At 44.7% G+C, this 20960-nt stretch overlaps 1 protein-coding gene across 3 annotated transcripts in view; it reads right to left on the bottom strand.

Moving 5' to 3' along the window:
• Window positions 1-500: 500 nt before the first annotated feature.
• NIPAL2 (NIPA like domain containing 2) overlaps window positions 501-20960 on the bottom strand; it is a 169785-nt gene continuing 149325 nt past the window's right edge. For 2 of the 3 annotated variants that reach the window (XM_045007608.1, XM_045007607.1), the window contains 4 exons: window positions 13604-13692; window positions 8707-8770; window positions 6395-6489; window positions 501-6053 (listed from right to left, as the gene is read on the bottom strand). In XM_045007608.1, the coding sequence (XP_044863543.1) occupies window positions 5959-6053; window positions 6395-6489; window positions 8707-8770; window positions 13604-13692 (343 nt within the window). In that variant the 3' untranslated portion in view covers window positions 501-5958. The remainder of the gene's footprint in view (window positions 6054-6394; window positions 6490-8706; window positions 8771-13603; window positions 13693-20960) is intronic. The other variant, XM_045007609.1, reaches the window with a different exon arrangement.

Raw genomic sequence — 20960 nt, 5'->3', positions numbered from 1 at the left:
TTTGGCTGGATTTCATCCTTGGAGAAACGTTTAAAATGCTTTGGGGCTGAAGCCTATCCAGGAAACAGGTGGTTTGCTTTACTAAGTGGCATGTGGAATGGTAAGTGAATAGTGCTGTGCCTGAGTCCAAACTGCAGCAGCTGTACGGCCATCCACGCTGCGCTGCAGAAGGATATTTTTCATGTGATGCTTGGAAAAGAGCAGTAACCCTTGTTTGTTATATGAGGTCTTGCAAGACTTCATTGGAAAACAGCCAGTGTAACATGGAAAAAAAGCCGTTAAAAATGAGTCACCATAGTCACACTCAGAGTTCTCCAGCATAGGCTTTCAGTTGCAAATACTCAGCTATCCAGAGCAGATAAGAATGCTTTATTAAAATGACAGTCTCTACCACAAATTAAATTATTACTTGAAATTATGCTAATATTCAATAATTTTAAAATATGAATTTAGACTAGTCATAGTACAGTAGCAACAGCAAAATTGTCATGCATGCTGTGTTATGTACCATCACAAAGTGCATTCCAAAACCACCAAGACACTATTCAGTGTGAAATGTTTTTAATCTTCTAGTCCAAGGTACTTTATGTAGCACTTAATAGGAAAGCATAGTTTAAGAAACTGATTTTTAGTCTGCAAATTGATTAGGTAGTTTGCTACTATTTAGCCATTTGTTTTATCTGTATTGAATATTTGTGTGCGCCTAAGATCAAGTTCAGATGTAGCTATTTCGAGTCATCAGAGGGAGGCTGATGATGCTTTTTCCATCTCTACCTAGTAGCACTAAGGTTGAAACTAGATTAGGATTTGGATGGTGCTGACGAACGTGTGTTAACAGGCTACTGTGGACACAGCAGTGTGATTTTTTAATGTGTGCTAAATTGGTTCCAGTTTAAAATGCATGTTAAAGGCACATTCCCTTGTCTACACTAGTCTTCCAAATCCTAGTCCAGACAAGACCTTAAATACTTGGTGACATTAGAAGAACACATATAGATGTATTACAGAAGTGAACAGCTGGCATAGTAGGGCTGAATTTAACAGTAATACAAATCAGTTCCATCTACACTGATGGTAGAGATAGGCAAATAAAAAAAATAGCTATTTGTAAATATGTTCACCAAAGCCAACATGCCATTCAGTCTGTTTACATCTGAACTCTTTCTTCAAGCCTTTATGGTAGAAGAACTTTCTCTTTGTGCAGATATGGGAGCCAAGCATGCTCATGCTGGAAACAGTCACCTGCTATCAGGGCTGGTGTCACATCTCTATCATCCAAACACGAAACAGAAACCATACCATGTGACCAATCAAACAGAATACTTCATTACAAATACTGAAATGCTTGCTATGACCAGTTAGTGAGAACCAACAGTCCCCCAGCTATGTCCGTGAAACATATGGGTTGAGCAGCTTTGCACAGTAAATAAATATGTGAGAGCAATAACCTATTTGCAGCCAACAATATGCAATCAGGGCAAAAGCTAAATCCAATGCATAGGTAATTTTCAACCAGTAGACCTGCTCTACTCCTAGTCTTGAAAGTAGAAGGGCACTTGACATCCTGGCATCTGAATGAGCAGTTCAATTGTTGATTGACTAGGGTTATCCTTAGGCTTCCTTTATTATTATTTCTGTAGGGCTGGATGTCTACAGCAGAGTCAGATACCATCTTTGTCTGCTTATAGGCACAGAGAGTTGAGTTGCAGAGCCCATATTTAGAAGAAAATTGATAACAGTTTTCAAATTAGAACAAGAAAGTGATTAAACAGGTGGCTTTAACACTGTTTTATGTTAAATTAATGTATTATTGCAAGACATAGAGTTAATGCCTTAAACCGGCATAGCTTCCCGCAGCCATGAATGATGAAACCAATTGTTACATTTTGCTAGGTCACATCAGGAAAAATGGAACTGATTGATTTAAGCCTCCAGCACATGCACGCACTTGCCAACACTCAGCTGGAGATTTCCAAGCCTGGAATAGGCATTGCCTCCCCTATTGCAATTTGCTGGAGACTGCCACCACTGTGCTTGCCAGAATTTTCAAGCTTGTCAGAGGAACAGCATTGGCATTTGTCCTTTGTGCGAGAGTTGATGTGCATAAATCCAAACTAGTGTTAACACAGGAACAGAACTTGTCTCCCCCCCACCACCTTCTTTTAATTAATTTCCTTGAGGTTTAATAGTGTGCTTAACAGGCTCAGTAGTATCCCTTATCCTCTCTAACATAGCAAGCCAAGAACAAGACAAAGACACAGAGACTGTTAGTAGGCAATTCTGCCTGCTAGTGGAGGTTACTGCTGGTAATGCAGCACAAGGCAATAAAATACATCAACCACCACGATATTTCAACCTCTAGCGTTCCAAGAATAGATGCTCTGTATTTTTAAAAGGGAACTGTAATGAAGGATATAAAAAGAATTAACTTAATGGAAATACCTATGTAATCTTGTTTTCTTTGGACAATGTTTAATTGTTATTATTAGCAGAAAAATCCTGACAATCTACAGACTGAGGACTATGGATGGGAACATATTTTAACAGTCAATGTAGTAATATGAGTAATCGATACATAGTTTTAAGGCCAGAAGGGACCATCAGATTATCCCATTTGACCTCCTGCCGAACACACATCCTAGAATTTCATCCAGTTCTTCTTTGCATGATTGCACATGTCCATTCCACTTAAGGCATGTGCACATGCAGCCCATTGGAGCTGGAGATGTTTTTCCCTTGGTGGTAGCTGTTGTGGCACGTTTTTCAGACCTAGAATCACGTATGACTCTTTTCTGCACCCTCCCTGTAGTCACATCCTTTTAAAAATATGGACACTAGTACTGTACGCAGAATTCCAGTATCAGTGTCAGCATGCCTTATACATTTCCATCGACTCTGCAGATGTAAATACTAATGGGAACTACCCAGAGATAATGCTATTGCCTAGGGAAAAATGTTGGTTTCAGATTTACTATTACAGATATAGACTAAGTGGCAGATTTTCAACTGCTCTGCTCAACTCAGTGAGAGGGGGAGTGAGCAGGGAGCTCTAACTGGTTTCTTGACCCAAAGCAGCAGGGGAAAAGCATTGACTTATTCACTGGGTGTGAAGTGCCTCGGGGATCTTATACCAGGGGATGGCCAGGGGTAGTGGAACACTGTTCCCACCCACTACTCCCCACCTACTCCACAGGTTGAGTGGGTGGCTGGTACAGGAGGTGGCAGACCAGCCTCTACCACTTGTGAATTTCCCCTATTCAGGAGAACACACAACTGTTCATTACAATCCATTTTAAGGCCACTTTGCACCACTTACATGACACAAAATGGACCTAGACTGGGCAATCTGGTCCTAAAAGTGTATTGATGACACACTGTAATTTTTGAATAAAATTATAAACAAATCTGAGCTTTCCAGTTATGTCCATGTGACCATCTACCAATGTGGATCTTGCACTTTTGAGAGAGAGAGAGAGAGAGAGAGAGGTTAAGTCATTTGCAAAAGTCCCATGCAGAATCAATGTCAAAAGTTCCTGTTTCCAGTCCCATACTCAAGTTAAAGTTCTCCTCTCCCAGTATCTATCAGCAGCGTAACAAGGGCTGAATCAATCCAGCTGGCCCTGGTTTGTCAGACTTACAAACTAGATGCTGCAGAAACCATTCAGAGGGCCTGACTTTGGGCCACCCTTCAATTTATTTCTGTAGGTTTCAAAGATCACATTTGGCCCAAAATTCTGATCTTGGGGGAAGAAAAAGTTCTTACAAAATTTAATACAATGAAAAACATTTCTATGTTTTTCTTTAGAGTCCAATGAAAAGGTTTATGTTTTAACAAACACTCCCCTACAGTGTTTGCAACCTAAACATAACCAGTGCAATCTGAAATGGACTAGAAGCCGATTCTAAACAAAGTGAAACTGACGAGTTTATTTTTGGGGGGCAGTAATAATGAATGCCCATTACTATATATTACAATAGTGTAACTGAATTTATGTAGATTAATTGAAGCGTGCCTAAGTCTCTATATCAGGTCTGATAACCATTGTTAATTGTGTAATTAAATATCAGTGGCTCCTAGAACTTTTAATCAATATATCAATTTCAATTACACTTAATTTTACACCGAAAGTTACCCCTCCCCATCTACAGAACAGCATTTTATTTTTTATTAAACCGTCAGAAGGAGGTGACGTGTCACACGGAATTACAGTACTTTTAAAATAAATAATGGATTTACCCAGAGATTTTGCATCCAATTTCCAACTGTCACTAGAAAATCCTGGGAGAATTTCCTCCTTCACCCCTCCCAAATTGTGGAAACAAATTTCAGAGAGGTATCTGCTGCCCATACTTAAAAAAATAATATTTCTAGGAAATAATAGCAATAAAAGTTATAGACATCTTATTTCCATCTTTAGCACACATTTTCACTTGTCAGGTAAAAGTTAGTTAGTGCCCTTTTGATTCTTCAGGGTGTGTTAACAAAATCTGCATTTCTACCGTAGATTGATCAGTAATGTAGTCTAGTCTTTCCTGTTTTTGCTGGAAGACTCGTTGGACATCTGAGGGATATAGATGGGCGGTAGCCGTGTTAGTCTGGATCTGTAAAAGCAGCAAAGAGTCCTGTGGCACCTTATAGACTAACAGACGTATTGGAGCATGATTAGAAAAATATTGTATTTAAAGAAGGCATCATTCAGCAGACCCCATTGAAGCTAGCTGCATATGATATATGACATGCACTTTAAAAAGAGCAAAAGGTTTTTGTACAAGGTTGCAATAGTAACCCTGAACACTTATAAAGTGCTTCTTCTTTCCCCCCAAAGCACTCATCTAATCCTCACAACATGCCCATGAGGTAGATCAGTATTATCAGACAGAAGCAGAAACTGAGGCTGTGTAGCTCCCTGTGGCCATAAGTAATTTTCTCCTGTGAGTCAGCAGCTACAGTAGGATTACAACTTTCTGACTCAAAGCCCCAAACTCAGTCTGCATGACCACAGCTGCTGCCAGTACTAGCTCTCTAGCTTAATGCAGGGAAGTCTTTGTAGGAAGGAAAAAGATATTTTAGCCCAGTGGCTTATCCTTCGTGATCCTGATTCTTTTACCCACACAACATTTTCGTGGACTGGGCCCCAAATATTGAACTCACTTTTTCCCCAGTCGAGCCTATTCAAAATACAACCGCAGTGGAAGGTTGGCTTCCCATTTCTCTATTGGAATAGTGTGTAACCTCTTCAAAATCCCCACCAAAAACATATATTTTCTAATGAAGACACAGGGGGTAAGGCTCAGAACGGATTGCATTGAAATAGCTGCTTGCTGCTCCAATCCAGCAGGACAGAGACAAGCTCCCCTCCCAGAGGACTCCTTTGGAGGAATTTATAATACCAAGCCTTTTACCGTATCTCAACATAAATTACATACCATGTGTATGGATCCATATATATGTATTGGAACAAATCCCACTCACCTTACTCACATGTGTAGTTCCTTTGAAGGTAACGGGACTAGCTATATGAATAAGGCAAGCAGGATTTCTCCCAACGGATGTTTACATAGAAACACACTATATTTTGATGACTGATTTTTAAAGGAATTAAGCACCTATAAATACAGGCAGGTGAAGTGGGTGCTTTTGAAAATCCCACTATGTGGCTAGTTGCATCTTTAGGCATCTAAATACCTTTAAAAACCTGACCCTACACCACCAGTAAGAGGTATTTTACCAGGAAAATGTCCAGCTCTATTTAATGGTTACTAGCTTTATAGCCCTCCTTGCTCATTGTAACACATTTGTGATAGAAAGGGGATACTTAAGGATACTTAAATAACACAAAGGGTTCTCAACATAAAATAACATGACACACACACTGAACATATGCAATCAACACGGGGTGATGAATATGATGTCAATGAATAGAGAGTTCCTCTTGTTAACTGGAATTGAAGCTGCTCTTAGCTCTGAGCGCTCGTCCAGTCATCTTCATCATGCAAAGTGCCGTAGGATAAGCTGTTTGAATCCGGCTGTATTTTGTCAATCTTGTTTTTTCCTGTGGGAATGGGAAAAAACAAAAAAACTCAATGAAAAAAAAAATCACAATCCTGCCAATCCATTATTTTTCTGTTAAAGGCTCCTCAGTCTAGATGCCTTTTGTTTTCCTTTGATAGGCTGTGGAAACACTTAAGAAATAATTTCAGAAAGTTTTTGAAAAAAATCAGTTGGAAATAGGAATAGAAAAGAAGAAAGAAGTAAGTTTATTAAATATGATTGGAGGATATTTCTGCTTCAATTCTCTCCGTTCATTCCCCACTCCATTACCTGATGCTTTTAGACTTTTAAACATAGATGACTGGCAAATATTTGACAAAGAATGTCCAAAACCATGCTTACCAGGAATGTGTCCACAATCAATATAAGGAACTTGCAAATGCTCCTCTTCTCGATTTCGTGTGATTACAAACACGCCAAGAAATGACAGAAGACACCTACAAAGGCATTGTGAACATAAGGTTAGAAGCAGCACATTGCATTTGAAGTGTGGGTCTTGTCCTGGGTACCCGTGTTTCTCTCTCAACAGCTTCCATATCTGAGCTGCTCAGTTTACAAGTAAAGAATTAGTTTTTCAGGACTGGCAGCCCAGCCAACTCATCCAGGGCTCTGTGGGTCTGTCTAAACAGCAAATAAAAAAAACATGGCTGGCCCATGCCAGCCGACTCAGGCTCGCATGGCTCAGTCTGCGGGGCTATTTCATTGCTGTGTAGGCTTCTGAGTTCATGCTGGAGCCTGAGCTCTGGGACCCTCTACCCCGCAGGAGCCTAGAGGCCAGGCTCTAGTCTGAGCCCAGATGTTTACACAGCAATGAAACAGCCCTGAGGTTTTTCTTTGCTGTGTAGACAGACCCAATGTCAGGCTGGGCTCTTAACTGGGAGTGAGGTCTGAGAAGGTAACAAAGGTTCTGGGGAGCAAATTATGCTCTCGACAATCCCTCGGCAGTTTATGGATTCCTGTGGGTTTCAGGCGATTTGCCTTACTCACACACCTAATCTCACTGACTTCAAAGGAACTGATGTGAGAAAGTTGAGCTGAGCCACAGCAAGGAAAACACATTTGCATCCTGGAACAATTGTTTGTGGAGTATCTAGACTAACATTTACAGTTAAATTGATCATCAGTTAGCTCAAGTTACAACACAACCAAAAACTCTAGTCTAGACGGGCCCTTTGTTTCACTCATTTGACTTTTGTGTCTCAGAACCAGGCTTCTGGCCGGCAGTGATTTTGAACTGCTTGGTAAGTGTCTGTCTGTCTGTCTAACGCTGTACAGAACATCAACTTCATGCCTGCCAAGTGTGTGCATTTAATTTGCTTATCTTCATTTTCTACCACCAGGGGCGGCTCTACAAATTTGGCCACCCCAAGCAGTCATGCCCGGGAGGCGCCCCCGAGCCGCGGGAGCAGCGGACCTCCCGCGGGCATGACTGCGGCGGGTCCGCTGGTCGTGCCGCTCGGCTGGACTTCCCGCAGCTGCGGGCGGTTCGCTGGTCCGGCGGCTCCGGTTGAGCTGCCGCAGTCATGCCTGCGGGAGGTCCAGCCGAGCCGCGGGACCAGCGAACCGTCTGCAGTCATGCCTGCGGGAGGTCCACTGGAGCCGCCGGCCGAGCGTCCCCTCCGCAGTCATGCCTGCGGCAGGTCCGCTGCTCCCGGGGCTCCGGTGGACCTCCCGCAGGCATGACTGCGGCAGGTCTGCCGGCCCAGCCTGCCGCCCCCCCGGGAAAGGGCCGCCCCAGGCGGGTGCTTGCCCTGCTGGGCTCTGGAGCCGGCCCTGTCTACCACGTTCACTACAAACACTGTCAGTCACACAGACCATTAAATAGTTCTATGGGGCTGCTCCGTCCTACCTCCAGTGGGAGTGGTCACATACAATTGTCAGTTGTGCTTGTTTGACTACATTAGGGCCAGGCATCTGATTAAGAATTTTGGGAACTGTTCTTCCACCTGTGTGTTAAGTATCCCATTCCCATCAACAATGATCTCTCACCTATCACCTGAACCTTCACTGTACTGGCATCTCCTGAGGAATCTGTGGCTGATTCTGTTTCACTTGGCTGTATGACAGGTAGGGTGCCCTTCAAGCATTTACTACTACCACTTATTTAGCATGACATGATCTATAATCACCAACAGACAGATTGTCCCTTCCTATCCAAAGGCAACAGGAGAGAGGCAGGCCTTTACTAAAGTGACCCTGGCGCCTTCTGTGTGATTAACTAACACTATTGCCCATGGCTAGTAGCAGCAGAGAACAGCAGGACATGCAGGTAGAAAATAACATGGAGGGACTTTTCTAGCACTAATCAGTACATACTCCCTAATGCGATCATTGATGGAAAACAGCCAGTGATTTGTCATTTACAAAGGGAACATGTAATGTTAGCTCTTCATTCCATTGGGGGAAGTGGGAGAGATAGGGAATCACAAATGGCTAATATTCATATTTTTACAGGTTTGGATTAAAAAAACAGGCCCTTATAACAAAACACAAATATTAGCCTTTGCAATGTTTTTTATCCTACCGTAACAGCTGCTCTCTAACACATTGCAACAGAATAGGTTTCTTCTTCAGGAGAAAAGGAAAACTTGCCTGGAAAGGTAACTGCTGTTTCGATACAAACTTTGTTACAGTTTTTCAGTAAATACACTTACCCAAATAGAAACATGAACACACTCAGCAAAGCTGCACCTTGGAATTCCTGATAAAATATGACCCCTAGAATGTGACAGAAACAAGAAATGCAGATCTTGAACAAATTCCAAGTGATGTGAATTACCGATGACAGGGTCAGAAGGTAGGTTATGATCAAGTGGAAAAAAATCCCAAATACGTCAATACAAATTTTGGGTGGGTTCATATTATATGCCCATATTCAGTATCTATGCCTTTTTTTAGATAGTAGTAATTGCATATATCTTGATAAGATCTCACTCTACCAGGTTTGAACTTCTTGCGTGTGTTGTTAATTGTTCAGTATAGTCACATTTTATATTAACAAGGATTTTCAGTTGTTGGCAAGTGTAAAAGATATTTTTAAAGAATGAAACCTTGTTGAATTACATAGAGGTCCTTACACAGTGTTTATTCAGGTCAGGCTCAGAGTGAGGGCTTGTCTACATGCAGAGCTGCAGCAATTTAACTAAAGGTGTTGTTTCAAACCAACAAAGTTAAAGTACAAAAGGCTTTGTGGACACTCTTACTTCAGATTACATCAGGTTTATTTGGGTTTAGCCTGGACAATTAGGAACACATTTAAAACTTCGATAAGTTCCTCTTAAGCCACATAGGGGCTTGCATCGTTTTAGCTGGTTTAACTAAACAGATGCAGATTTGTATATAGAGCAGAGGTTCTCAAACTGTGGCCCATGGACCACCAGTGATCCGCAAGCTCCATTCAGGTGGTCCACAGATAGTTCCCTCTAAGGTGCGCGCCTGGGTGGCTGCACATGAGCAAATGAAAGGCCACCCATCTAACTTTATGTCTGTTCATATTGTGGGGCTGCCGCAGCAGGTGAGAGAGGGAGAGACCCCCCCACCCTCCTTCCCAGCCCCAGCGTGGGGACTGCCGTGGCAGAGGAGAGAGGGCACATCCACCACATTAGAAAAGTAAATATTAAAATATGAGTTGTGTGCTTTTATTTGTAGAAGAGAAAAAGTTTATTATTATTAAGGTTTTTTATATAGTGTTTTTATCCAAAGCACTTTACAATAGTGTTAGTACAGTTATACAAGGCACTGGTCAGACCTCATCTGGAATACTGTGTGCAGTTCTGGTCTCCCATGTTTAAGAAGGATGAATTCAAACTGGAACAGGTACAGAGAAGGGCTACTAGGATGATCCGAATGGAAAACCTGTGTTATGAAAGGAGACTCAAAGAGCTGGGCTTGTTTAGCCTAACCAAAAGAAGGCTGAGGGGAGATACGATTGCTCTCTTTAAATATATCAGAGGGATAAATATCAGGGAGGGAGAGGAATTATTTAATTTAATTATTTAAGCTTAGTACTAATATGGACACAAGAACAAATGGATATAAACTGGACACTAGGAAGTTTAGACTTGAAATTAGATGAAGGTTTCTAACCATTAGAGGAGTGAAGTTCTGGAACAACCTTCCAAGGGAAGTAGTGGGGGCAAAAGACATATCTGGCTTCAAGACTAAGCTTGATAAGTTTATGGAGGGGATGGTATGATGGGATAGCCTAATTTGGGCAATTAATTCATCTTTGATTATCGGCAGGTAAATATGCCCAATGGTCTGTGATGGGATGTTAGATGGGCTGGGATCTGAGTTACTACAGAGAATTCTTTCCTGGGTGCTGGCTGGTGAGTCTTGCCCACATGCTCAGGGTTTAACTGACCCCAAATCGCCATATTTGGGGTCGGGAAGGAGTTTTCCTCCAGGGCAGATTGGCAGAGGCCCTGGAGGTTTTTCACCTTCCTCTGCAGCGTGGGGTCTGGGTCACTTGCTGGAGGATTCTCTGCACCTTGAGGTCTTTAAATCACAATCTGAGGACTTCAATAACTCAGACATAGGTTAGGGCTTTGTTATAGGAGTGGGTGGGTGAGATTCTGTGGCCTGCGTTGTGCAGGAGGTCAGACTAGATGATCATAATGGTCTCTTCTGACCTTAAAGTCTAGGAGTTAGCTAATGGTACAAACAACATTTGGAAAGATCATTAAGTGGTCCGCCAAGAGCCTCAGCAATTTTCAAGTTGTCCGCAAAAAAAAAAAAAAAAAGTTTGAGAACCACTGATATAGATGATCCTGAATAAGGATCTAGCCTTTAAAAAAAGTAGACACAAAACCAAACTCTCCACATGGTTACTCCAGTGCAACCCCTTTTGGCCAATGTCTCCTCTCAGTCACAAAGTGCACGTCTGTTCTAACACAGCTGCTGAGGCAATCTTCATGGAACTCCCTGTAGCATTAATGGAAGTTCTGAATATTAAATTTCCTGCAGACCAACAACAGGACTGCCCCTGTGTGCGTTAAAATTGGTCATAAATATTATAGCTGTATAATTTTGGCTTATTGGTGAAACAGGATCTTTAGGTACATTTATACTGCAATAAATTAAATAAATACATAAAAAATAGGGCTGTCAAATGATTAAAAACATAATTATTAATGCAGTTTTAATTGCACTATTAATCAATAATAGAATACCATTTAAATATTTTTGCACGTTTTCTACATTTTCAGATATATTGATTTCCATTACATCACAGAATACAAAGTGTACAGTGCTCACTTTATATTATTATTGATTACAAATATTTGCACTGTAAAAAAGATAAACAAAAGAAATAGTATTTTTCAATTCATCTCATATAAATACTTTAGTGCAATCTCTTTATCATGCAAGTGCAACTTACAAATGTAGAATTTTTTCTTTTTACATACCTGCACTCAAAAATAAAATAATGTCAAACTTTAAGATCCTACAAGTCCACTCAGTCCTACTTCTTGTTCAGCCAATCACTAAGACAAACAAGTAACAAGTTCTTTTATATCTATGGGGGATAATGCTGCCTGCTTCTAATTTGCAATGAAAAGTGAGAACAGGTGCTAAACATTCATATGCCCCTTCATGCTTCCATTCCAGACGAAATGCTTCCATGCTGATGATGGATTCTGCTCTATAATGATCCAACACAGTGCGCACTGACACACATCCATTTTCATCATCTGAGTCAGATGCCACCAGCAGAAGGTTGATATTCTTTTATAGTGGTTTGGGTTCTGTAGTTTCTGTATCGGAATATTGCTCTTTTAGGACTTCTGACAGCATGTTCCACACCTCGTGCCTCTCAGATTTTGGAAGCCACTTCAGATTCTTAAACCTTGGGTTGAGTGCTGTAGCTATCTTTAGAAATCTCACATTGGTACCTTCTTTGCGTTTTGTCAAATCTGCAGTGAAAGAGTTCTTAAATCGAACAACATGTTGTGGGTTGCCATAACACAAAAATGAGGCAGAATCTGGGTAAAACCACAAGTAGGAGACATACAATTCTCCCCCAAGGAGTTTAATTAACACATTTTTTTTAAATGAGTGTCATCAGCATGGAAGCATGTCCTCTGGAATTGTGGCCGAAGCATGAAGGGGCATACGAATGTTTAGCGCATCTGGCACGTAAATACCTTGCAATGCTGGCTACAAAAGTGCCATGTGAACACCTGTTCTCACTTTTAGGTGACATTGTAAATAAGAAGTGGGCAGCATTATCTTCTATAAATGTAAACAAACTTCTTTGTTTTAGCGATTGGCTGACCAAGAAGTAGGACTGAGTGGACATGTCGACTCTAAAGTTTTACATTGTTTTGTTTTTGAGTGCAGTTATGTAACCAAAAAAAAAATATCTACATTTGTAAGTTGCTCTTTCATGATAAAGAGATTGCACTATAGTACTTGTATGAGGTGAATTAAAAAATACTATTTCTTTTATTTTTTTTACAGTGAAAATATTTGTAATAAAAATAATATAAAGTGAGCACTGTACACTTTGTGTTCTGTGTTGTAATGGAAATCAATATATTTGAAAATGTAGAAAAACATCCAAAATATTTATAATAAATGTAAATTGGCATTTTATTATTGTTTAACAGTGCAATTAAAACTCAGATTAATTGCAATTTTTTTTTAATTGAGTTCATTTGTTTTGAGTTAATCGTTTGAGCTAACTGCGATTGATTGACAGCCCTAAAAATTGTAAAACCTGTGGCAGTGAGTCTTAGAGCCTGGGTCAACAGATTTGGGCTCAGGCTGCAGGGCTTAAAATAGTAGTACAGACATTCCTAACTGGGCTGGAGCCTGGGGCCGGAGCCCCATCCCCTTGGCCAGGTTTCAAAGCCTGGGTTCCAGGTCGAGCCCGAATGTCCACGCTGCTATATTTAGCCCCACAAGCCTGAGTCAATTGACCTGGGCTCAGAGACTCAGGGCGGCAGAATTTTTTTTCAGTGTAGACGTCTTCGTCTTTCTCTCCTCTCTTGTTCTTTCAGTGCAGACAATTTCCAAGATTTTCAGTCTTTTTTAATGAGATCAAGTTCAAAGTTCTCACCCAGAATAAAACATTATAAGGTTTAAAGGCCTTTGGAGTATTTTATTTCCTTCACTTAACCTAGAATGCAGCCTTCTGAAATATAATACCCAAACTACTACAAAACACAGCTGTCTGTCATTTGAGTAGCTTGCCACACTATTACAATTACTTTACCAGCTAGGATATGGAGACGCCAATGTACACATGGTAAACACATTTATGGTACTTCCAGAGGAGGCTGATACTAATGACAGTACCTAATAAGCCAGTAAAGCAGAATAAACTGTACATGGCTGTATTGTACTGGAAAAGCTAGAATCTGATGGCATTTAATTTTATTTCAAAGTTCTGAACTTATGATCATTTTCAAAATATACACCTGTCATATTATATAAAGATCTCTCCCTGAAGATAAAAGTGACTTGTTTGCATTCCTGATTCAAAGAAGAGAATTCAATCTTGCTATTTAGAAAGAGCTTTTGTTTGGATAAAAAGTAAAAACAAACCTGCAATGATGGCGCTGGTGGTGAAGAACACAAAGTTAATTGGCACAACGACTGTTGCATTGTAGAGCTGCATAGCTTGGTTTAAGAACCTAAAAGAAGGAAGTTATTACATCTCCTGGATACAAAGTGTGCTGTGCACTAAGTGTAGTAATAGGTGTAATACTTTCACATCAAAACAACTAACAGCGCAGGACAAGTTGGCGTCTGCAGCAGCTATGCATACTGGTTTTGACCCTGCATAGTACAAATGAATAGTGCAAGATAAAAGATGTTGAGCACAGGAAATCCAACTCTGAATCAATGAGAGTAACGGTGTATGACTGCCAAATTATTCCTGCCTGTTAGCAGGAGTAAGACCTAGCCTGGGGACAGATAGCTAAATGCTGATTAGCAGGAGGAGGCTTAAGTTTTTGTCTCTTCAGACACCCACCCTCTTCCCCTTTTTAAGAGCTTGATCCAAAGCCCACCAAAATCAACAGGAATCTTTCCACTGACTGGGCTTTGCATCGGGCCATTATACCTGGGATAGAATCATAGAAGATCAGGGTTGGAAGAGACCTCATCTAGGTCATCTAGTCCAACTCCCTACTCAAAGCAGGACCAACACCAACTAAATCATCCCAGCCGGGGCTTTGTCAAGCTGGGACTTAAAAACCTCTAAGGATGGAGATTCTACCACCTCCCTAGGCAACCCATTCTAGTGCTTCACCACCCTCCTAGTGAAATAGTGTTTCCTAATAGCCAACCTAGACCCCCCTCACTGCAACTTGAGAACATTGCTCCTTCTTCTGTCATCTGCCACCACTGAGAACAGCCTAACTCCTTCCCCTTTGGAATTTCCCTTCAGGTAGTTGGCGGTGGCTATCAAATCCCCCCTCACTCTTCTCTTCTGAAGACTAAAAAAGCCCAGCTCCCTCAGCCTCTCCTCGTAAGTCATGTGCCCCAGCCCCCTGATCATTTTCATTGCCCTCCACTGGACTCTCTCCAATTTGTCCACATCCCTTCTGTAGTGGGGGACCCAAAACTGGACACAATACTCCAGATGTGGCCTCACCAGTGCTGAATAGAGGGGAATAATCACTTCCCTTGATCTGCTGGTAATGCTCCTACTAATGTAGCCCAATATGCCGTTAGCCTTCTTGGCAACAAGGGCACACTGCTGACTCATATCCAGCTTCTCATCCACTGTAATGCCCAGGTCCTTTTCTGCAGAACTGCTCCTTAGCCAGTCGGTCCTCATTCTGTAGCAATGCATGGGATTCTTCCGTCCCAAGAGCAGGACTCTGCACTTGTCCTTGTTGAACCTCATCAGATTTCTTTTGGCCCAATCCTCTAATTTGTCTAGGTCCCTCTGTATCTTATCCCTACCCTCCAGCGTATCTACCACTCCTCCCAGTTTAGTGTCACCTGCAAACTTGCTGAGGGTGCAATCCACACCATCCTCCAGATCATGAATGAAGATATTGAACAAAACCAGCCCCAGGACCGACCCTTGGGGCACTCCGCTTGATACCAGCTGCCAACTAGCCATGGAGCCATTGATCACTACCCGTTGAGCCCGACGATCTAGCCAGCTTTCTATCCACCTTCTAGTCCATGCATCCAATCCATACTTTTTTAATTTGCTGGCAAGAATACTGTGGGAGACAGATTATGTTTCTGAGCAAGGAAACAAGCAGGAGATTTGAGCCTTTATTCCATTTAGCGCAGAGGAATAAGGCCTGCTCTCCACACAGAAGTTAGTGTAACTCTCCTCATCTTGGTGGGAGCTGGCATGTGTTCACACACATCTCCCATTGCAAGATCACTGGATTTGCATTTATTTAATGAAGCCATTTTGCAAATACCACTTCTATTTTGGTGGCAGTTAAATCAATTTAGCTCCAGTGGATGCATCCCACTTCTTATGTAAGTGAACAGTCCTCCCATTACTATCCCACACTGCACCAGTCACTGCAGAATTGACCTCTCTGTGGGGGTCAGCATGCCTGGAAACCACTCCTCTGTTTAAACAGCTTTGGCAAATCCACATGGGCCCCATTTGCAAGCCACTTTGATAGCAAGCAACTACCATTTCTCAGAGACACACAACTTTTTGGAGAAAATTCAAAAGAGCCATCATGCAGGCCTCATGCATTTGCATAGACCCGTCTGGAGCTCTCTGCCTTCAAAGATAGGTGGGAGGAGGAGCATGTGCAATCACAGCTGGGAAATAGGTGGCAGAGTGTCAAAGTGTACATGTGCCTACTATCCCCAAAGACAAAAGTCAGCATCAAAGCAGGAGAAAGGAGCTCACCAAACCCGCCAGCACGTTCAGGACAAACCATGCCACCTCCAGTAAAGCACCCAAATCCTGCCCTTTTTATGGTACCAGTATTTAACCTTAACGTTTAACTTGACTTGTGCCCACACACCATGCAAGACTCTCACCCCATTCCAGCTCCTGTACTCTGAATAAAGGGCTTAAAAAGCCACAGATTCTGACAGGGAAGAATACCTCCTTCCCTATGTCAGAGGTAAACAGCCACAGGCTGTCTGCTGAGGGCCTCCACTAGGACTGCCAACTTTTTAATTGCACAAAACAGAACACCCTAGCCCCGCCCCTTCTCCTAGACTACGCCTCCTTCCCCTGAGGCCCTGCACCCTACTCACTACATTCCCCCTCCCTCAGTAGCTTGCTGTCCACCACCCTCACTCACTTTCACTGGGCTGGGGTGCAAGAGGGGGTGAGGGTTTTAACTGAGGGTGCAGGCTCCAGAGTGGGGCCAGAAATTAGGGGTTCAGGGTACGGGAGGGGGCTCCAGCCTGGGGCAGGGCGTTGGGCTGTAGGAGGGAATGAGGGCTCCGGTGGGAGCTCTGGGGTGGAGCCAGGGTTGAGGGGTTTGGGGTTCAGGAGGGGGCTCCAGGCTGGGGGGTGGGGCAGAGGGGTTCAGGGTATGGGAAGGGACTCTGGGCTGGGGCAGAAGGTTGGGATGCAGGAGGGGGTATGGGCTCTGGGCTGAGGGTGCAGGCTCTGGTGTAGGGCAGGGGATGAGGGGTTTGGGGTGCAGGAGGGGGCTCAAGGTTTGGGGTAGGGCTCAGGGCTGGGGTAGGGGCATGGGCTTACTTCTGGCGGTTCTCGGTCAGCAGCGCAGCGTGGAGGGGCTAAGGCAAGCTTCCTGCCTGTCCTGACTCCGTGCTGCGCCCCGGAAGCAGCCAGCAGCAGGTCCAGCTCCTAGGCGCAGGCGTAGCAGGCGGCTCTGCGCACTGCTTTCGCCTGCAGGCACGGCCCCTGCAGCTGCCATTGGCCGTAGTTCCCAGCAAATGGGAGTGTGGAGCGGGTGCTCGGGGTTGGGGCAGCACATGGAGTCCTGTGCCCCTCCCCCCCGCCTAGGAGCCAGACCTGCTGGCCCCTTCCAGGGCGCAGCGCAGAGCCATCACAGATAGGCGGGGGGGGAGGGGCACAGGACTCCATGTGCTGCCTTAGCTCCGCAGCACTGACCACCAGACTTTTAATGGCCTGGTTGGCAGTGCTGACCGGAGCCGTCAGGGTCCCTTTTTGACTGGGTGTTTTGACTGAAACTGGACACCTGGTCACCCTAGTCCCCACCCAAGCACTGATGCAGAGGTCATGGCAGGCATCAGGGTGGGGCCACAGTACATAGCACCATGGAGATTTTGGGCAGCACTGCTCCCCACAGGCAGCTGGGGACAGGTTGCTGTAGTTTAGTAGCCATGGACGATCTAATTTACACTAGGGGCCATGTTGGCTCCCAGAGCAGCCCAGAGTTGGGAAGGCACAAAAAGGTGATTTACAGTTACCTTAGCCCCTCCTCCCTGTAAGCTACATGTTCAGTGCAGCACCTCTCAGAACCTCACCCGTAGCCTCAGCTGGAGTGCAACAGGGTTGTGCACTATACAAGGACGTGTAGGACAACGCTTGGATGTATGTGTTCTTACACCAACCTTCGTGGTCTATTTAATCCAGTAACAAAAACAGAGCAATTCATCATGTTGAAGGAGAATGAAGGTCTCAGGCAGAAGTATTACAACCTGCCACATCCATATCTACCCATAGGATTATGAATCATGCCTGTGAACACTGGAATGTATCTTTGTAAATTCAGTGTCACTGCACCCCCCACATACTGTATCCTGCCAACAATGCATTTGAAACAGAAAGAAATATTAAGAGATGGCAGAGTGTTTTAGAAACCTATAAAAAGAACTATGCTTAAACGTTTCATTGGTACGATATATGTGAACAGTAAAAATCCAAACTCTGATCTGTTTTAGCCATTAAAGTAATTGCAAGGTTATTTTAGTGACTGTTGAGCAGTCTCCATGGTGCTTTAAAAATAAAGAAATCCTACATAGCCACAGGACAGTCAGGATTTTGAAGTCACTGAAAACACCTCATTATTTTCTCTCTTTTGCAACAATCTTAGTCTCAAGGACAGAAACATAGATGCTGATGCTTAGCAGCAAGTCCCCAAAAGATGTAACAAAAGCTGTTCTGAGTTCTCAAGAATCTGTAAAATAAACAAACTTGGTGAGAGATCTAGGTAAAATGGGGGGGGGGGGGGAGTCAAGAGTAACAGCACTGTCTGCTTTTGAAAGGTCTGCTCAGGTGGAATGGGAGAAGACAGATATTGGGCCCAGGAAGCAAAGTGGCCACATTTTGCCTTTGTTTGAGTTTTGACCAAGTGAAGGAAGGAAAACAAACAAACAAACAAAACTTGCAGAAGGAGAAGAGAATCATTCAGCAGCTTCCCATTTACCAAGCTCTATTTCCTCTCTTAAATGCCTTGAGCTCTTCTCCCAGCAAAGAGCTGGGTGTAAACTACTCTACAATCTGTGACAGGGAGTTCCAGAGCCACTGCAGAATGATGCACGGGCTTTCTCCAAAGGGAACCCTGATTCCCCTATGATAGTGCTGCCACTAGAGTGCTAGGCTGGCTATTTCATTAAAAACAATGAAAACAAACATTCCGAATTACTCTGGAGCAGAGTGCACTGAATGGTGCAATCTGCACCAGAAGCATAGGGACAAGGATAAAGAGAATGGATTCTCCATTCAGCTGGGAGTTCTATTTTACATTGCTGATGGCAGCAGCAGTCTCCAGTGGCAGCAATGATCACTTAGCAGGCCAGAGCCCAGCAGGAAAAATCCTGATTTTGCAGAGTGCTCTCCAAAAGTTAACTATGGCTCAGCCATACCTCGCTTGCACTTCAGGCACAAATTTCTCAGAGGCAAAACACAGTATGCAGATTTAGCTGAAGGGGATGGGAGGATCATCTAGTGCAGGGGTCGGCAACCTTTCAGAAGTGATGTGCCAAGTCTTCATTTATTCACTCTAATTTAAGGTTTCGCATGCCAGCAGGGCCGCCCAGAGGATTCCGGGGGCCCGGGGTCTTCGGCGGCGGGGGGCCCTTCTGTTCCGGGACCCGCCGCCGAAGTGCCCCGAAGACCCGCGGCGGGAGCCCCCCGCCGCCGAATTACCGCCGAAGCGGGACCCACCGCCCGGTCTTCGGCGGTAATTCGGTGGCGGGGGGGGGGGGGCCGGCGCGGGCCGTCGGGGCACTTCGGCGGCGGGTCCCGGAACAGAAGGGGCCCCCCGCCGCCGAAGACTGGGCTGCGCTTCAACGGCGGCGGGTCCCTCTTCTCCCCCCCCCGGCCCCGGCTTCTCCCCGCCCCCCCCCGCCCGGCCCCGGCCGCCGCTTCTCGCCCCCCCCGCCTGGCCCCGGCCCCTCCCGCCCGCCTGGCCCCGGTCCCCGCTTCTCCCCCCGGCCCCGGCCTCGGCTTCTCCCCGGCCCCGGCCTTTTATCGAGCGCATCGCCGGCAGGGCCTGAGCTCCGTCCCGCTCAGAGCCGCGTGGTGAGGGGGCGGGGCTGTGAGCTCCACGCCGAGCGGAGGCAGCTGCCCCGCCCCCTCCCCACGCTGCTCTGAGCGGGGCGGGGCTCAGGCCCCGTTGGAGCTCCCAGCCCCGCCCCCTCCCCACGCGGCTCGGAGCGGGGTGGGGCTCAGGGGCTCGGCCGGAGTCTCGGCGCTTGATGCGCTGAGGCTCCCGGAGAGGGGCGGAGGCGGGAGCCTCCGCTCTTCTCTTGGGGGCCCCTGCGGAGCCCGGGGCAAATTGCCCCCTTTGCCCCCCCCTCTGGGCGGCCCTGCATGCCAGTAATACATTTTAACGTTTTTAAAAGGTCTCTTTCTATAAGTCTATAATATATAACTAAACTATTGTTGTATGTAAAGTAACTAAGGTTTTTAAAATGTTTAAGAAGCTTCATTTAAAATTAAATTAAAATGCAGAGCCTGCCCCGGACCGGTGACCAGGACCCAGGCAGTGTGAGTGCCACTGAAAATCAGCTTGCGTGCCACCTTTGGCACATGTGCCACAGGTTGCCTACCCCTGATCTATTGCTTCCACCTTAGGACAAAAGGTGAACATAAATCTAAGGGCAGATCTATGCTTAAAATGCTGCATCTATGCAGCTGTTGCACTTTAATGAAGACCCTCTTAGCTGAAGGGAGAGAGGTTCTTCTGTCGGTTCAGTTAATCCACCTCTGTGAGAAGCTCTTTCACCGACATAGTGTAACACTGTCAAACTCCGGTCAGCGGCGGGTGGGATCAAACCTGGGCCCTCTGGAGCTTAGTGCATGAGCCTCTACTGCATAAGATAAAAGCTGGCTCTTAATAAGGCTGTAGAGCAGTCTCCCTGGAGCCAACCCTGACAGTCAGCATGGATTCACCCAGGGCAAGTCATACCTGACTAACCTAATTGCCTTCTATGAGGAGATAACTGGCTCTGTGGATAAGGGGAAAGCAGTGGACGTGTTATTCCTTGACTTTAGCAAAGCTTTTGATAGGGTCTTCCACAGTATTCTTGCTGGCAAGTTAAAGTTGTATGGGCTTGATGAACGGACTACAAGAAGGATGTGGAAAAAATGGAAAGAGCCCAGCGGAGGGCAACAAAAATGATTAGGGCGCTGGAGCACATGACTTCTGAGGAGCGGCTGAGGGAACTGGGATTGTTTAGTCTTCAGAAGAGAAGAATGAGGGGGGATTTGATAGCTGCTATCAACTACCTGAAAGGGGATTCCAAAGAGGTACCAGATGACAGAACAAGGAGTAACAGTTTCAAGTTGCAGTGGGGGAGGTTTAGGTTGGATATTAGGAAAATCTTTTTTACTAGGAGGGCGGTGAAGCACTGGAATGGGTTACTTAGGGAGGTGGTGGAATCTCCTTCCTTAGAGGTTTTTAAGGTCAGGCTTGACGAAGTCCTGGCTGGGATGATTTATTTGGGGATTGGTCCTGCTTTGAGCAGGGGGTTTGACTAGATGACCTCCTGAGGTCCCTTCCAACCCTGATAGTCTATG

This window comes from Mauremys mutica, chromosome 2 (genome assembly GCF_020497125.1).
Source record: "Mauremys mutica isolate MM-2020 ecotype Southern chromosome 2, ASM2049712v1, whole genome shotgun sequence".
Lineage (NCBI taxonomy): Eukaryota > Metazoa > Chordata > Testudines > Geoemydidae > Mauremys > Mauremys mutica.
This window is presented reverse-complemented; position numbering and strand designations above follow the sequence as displayed.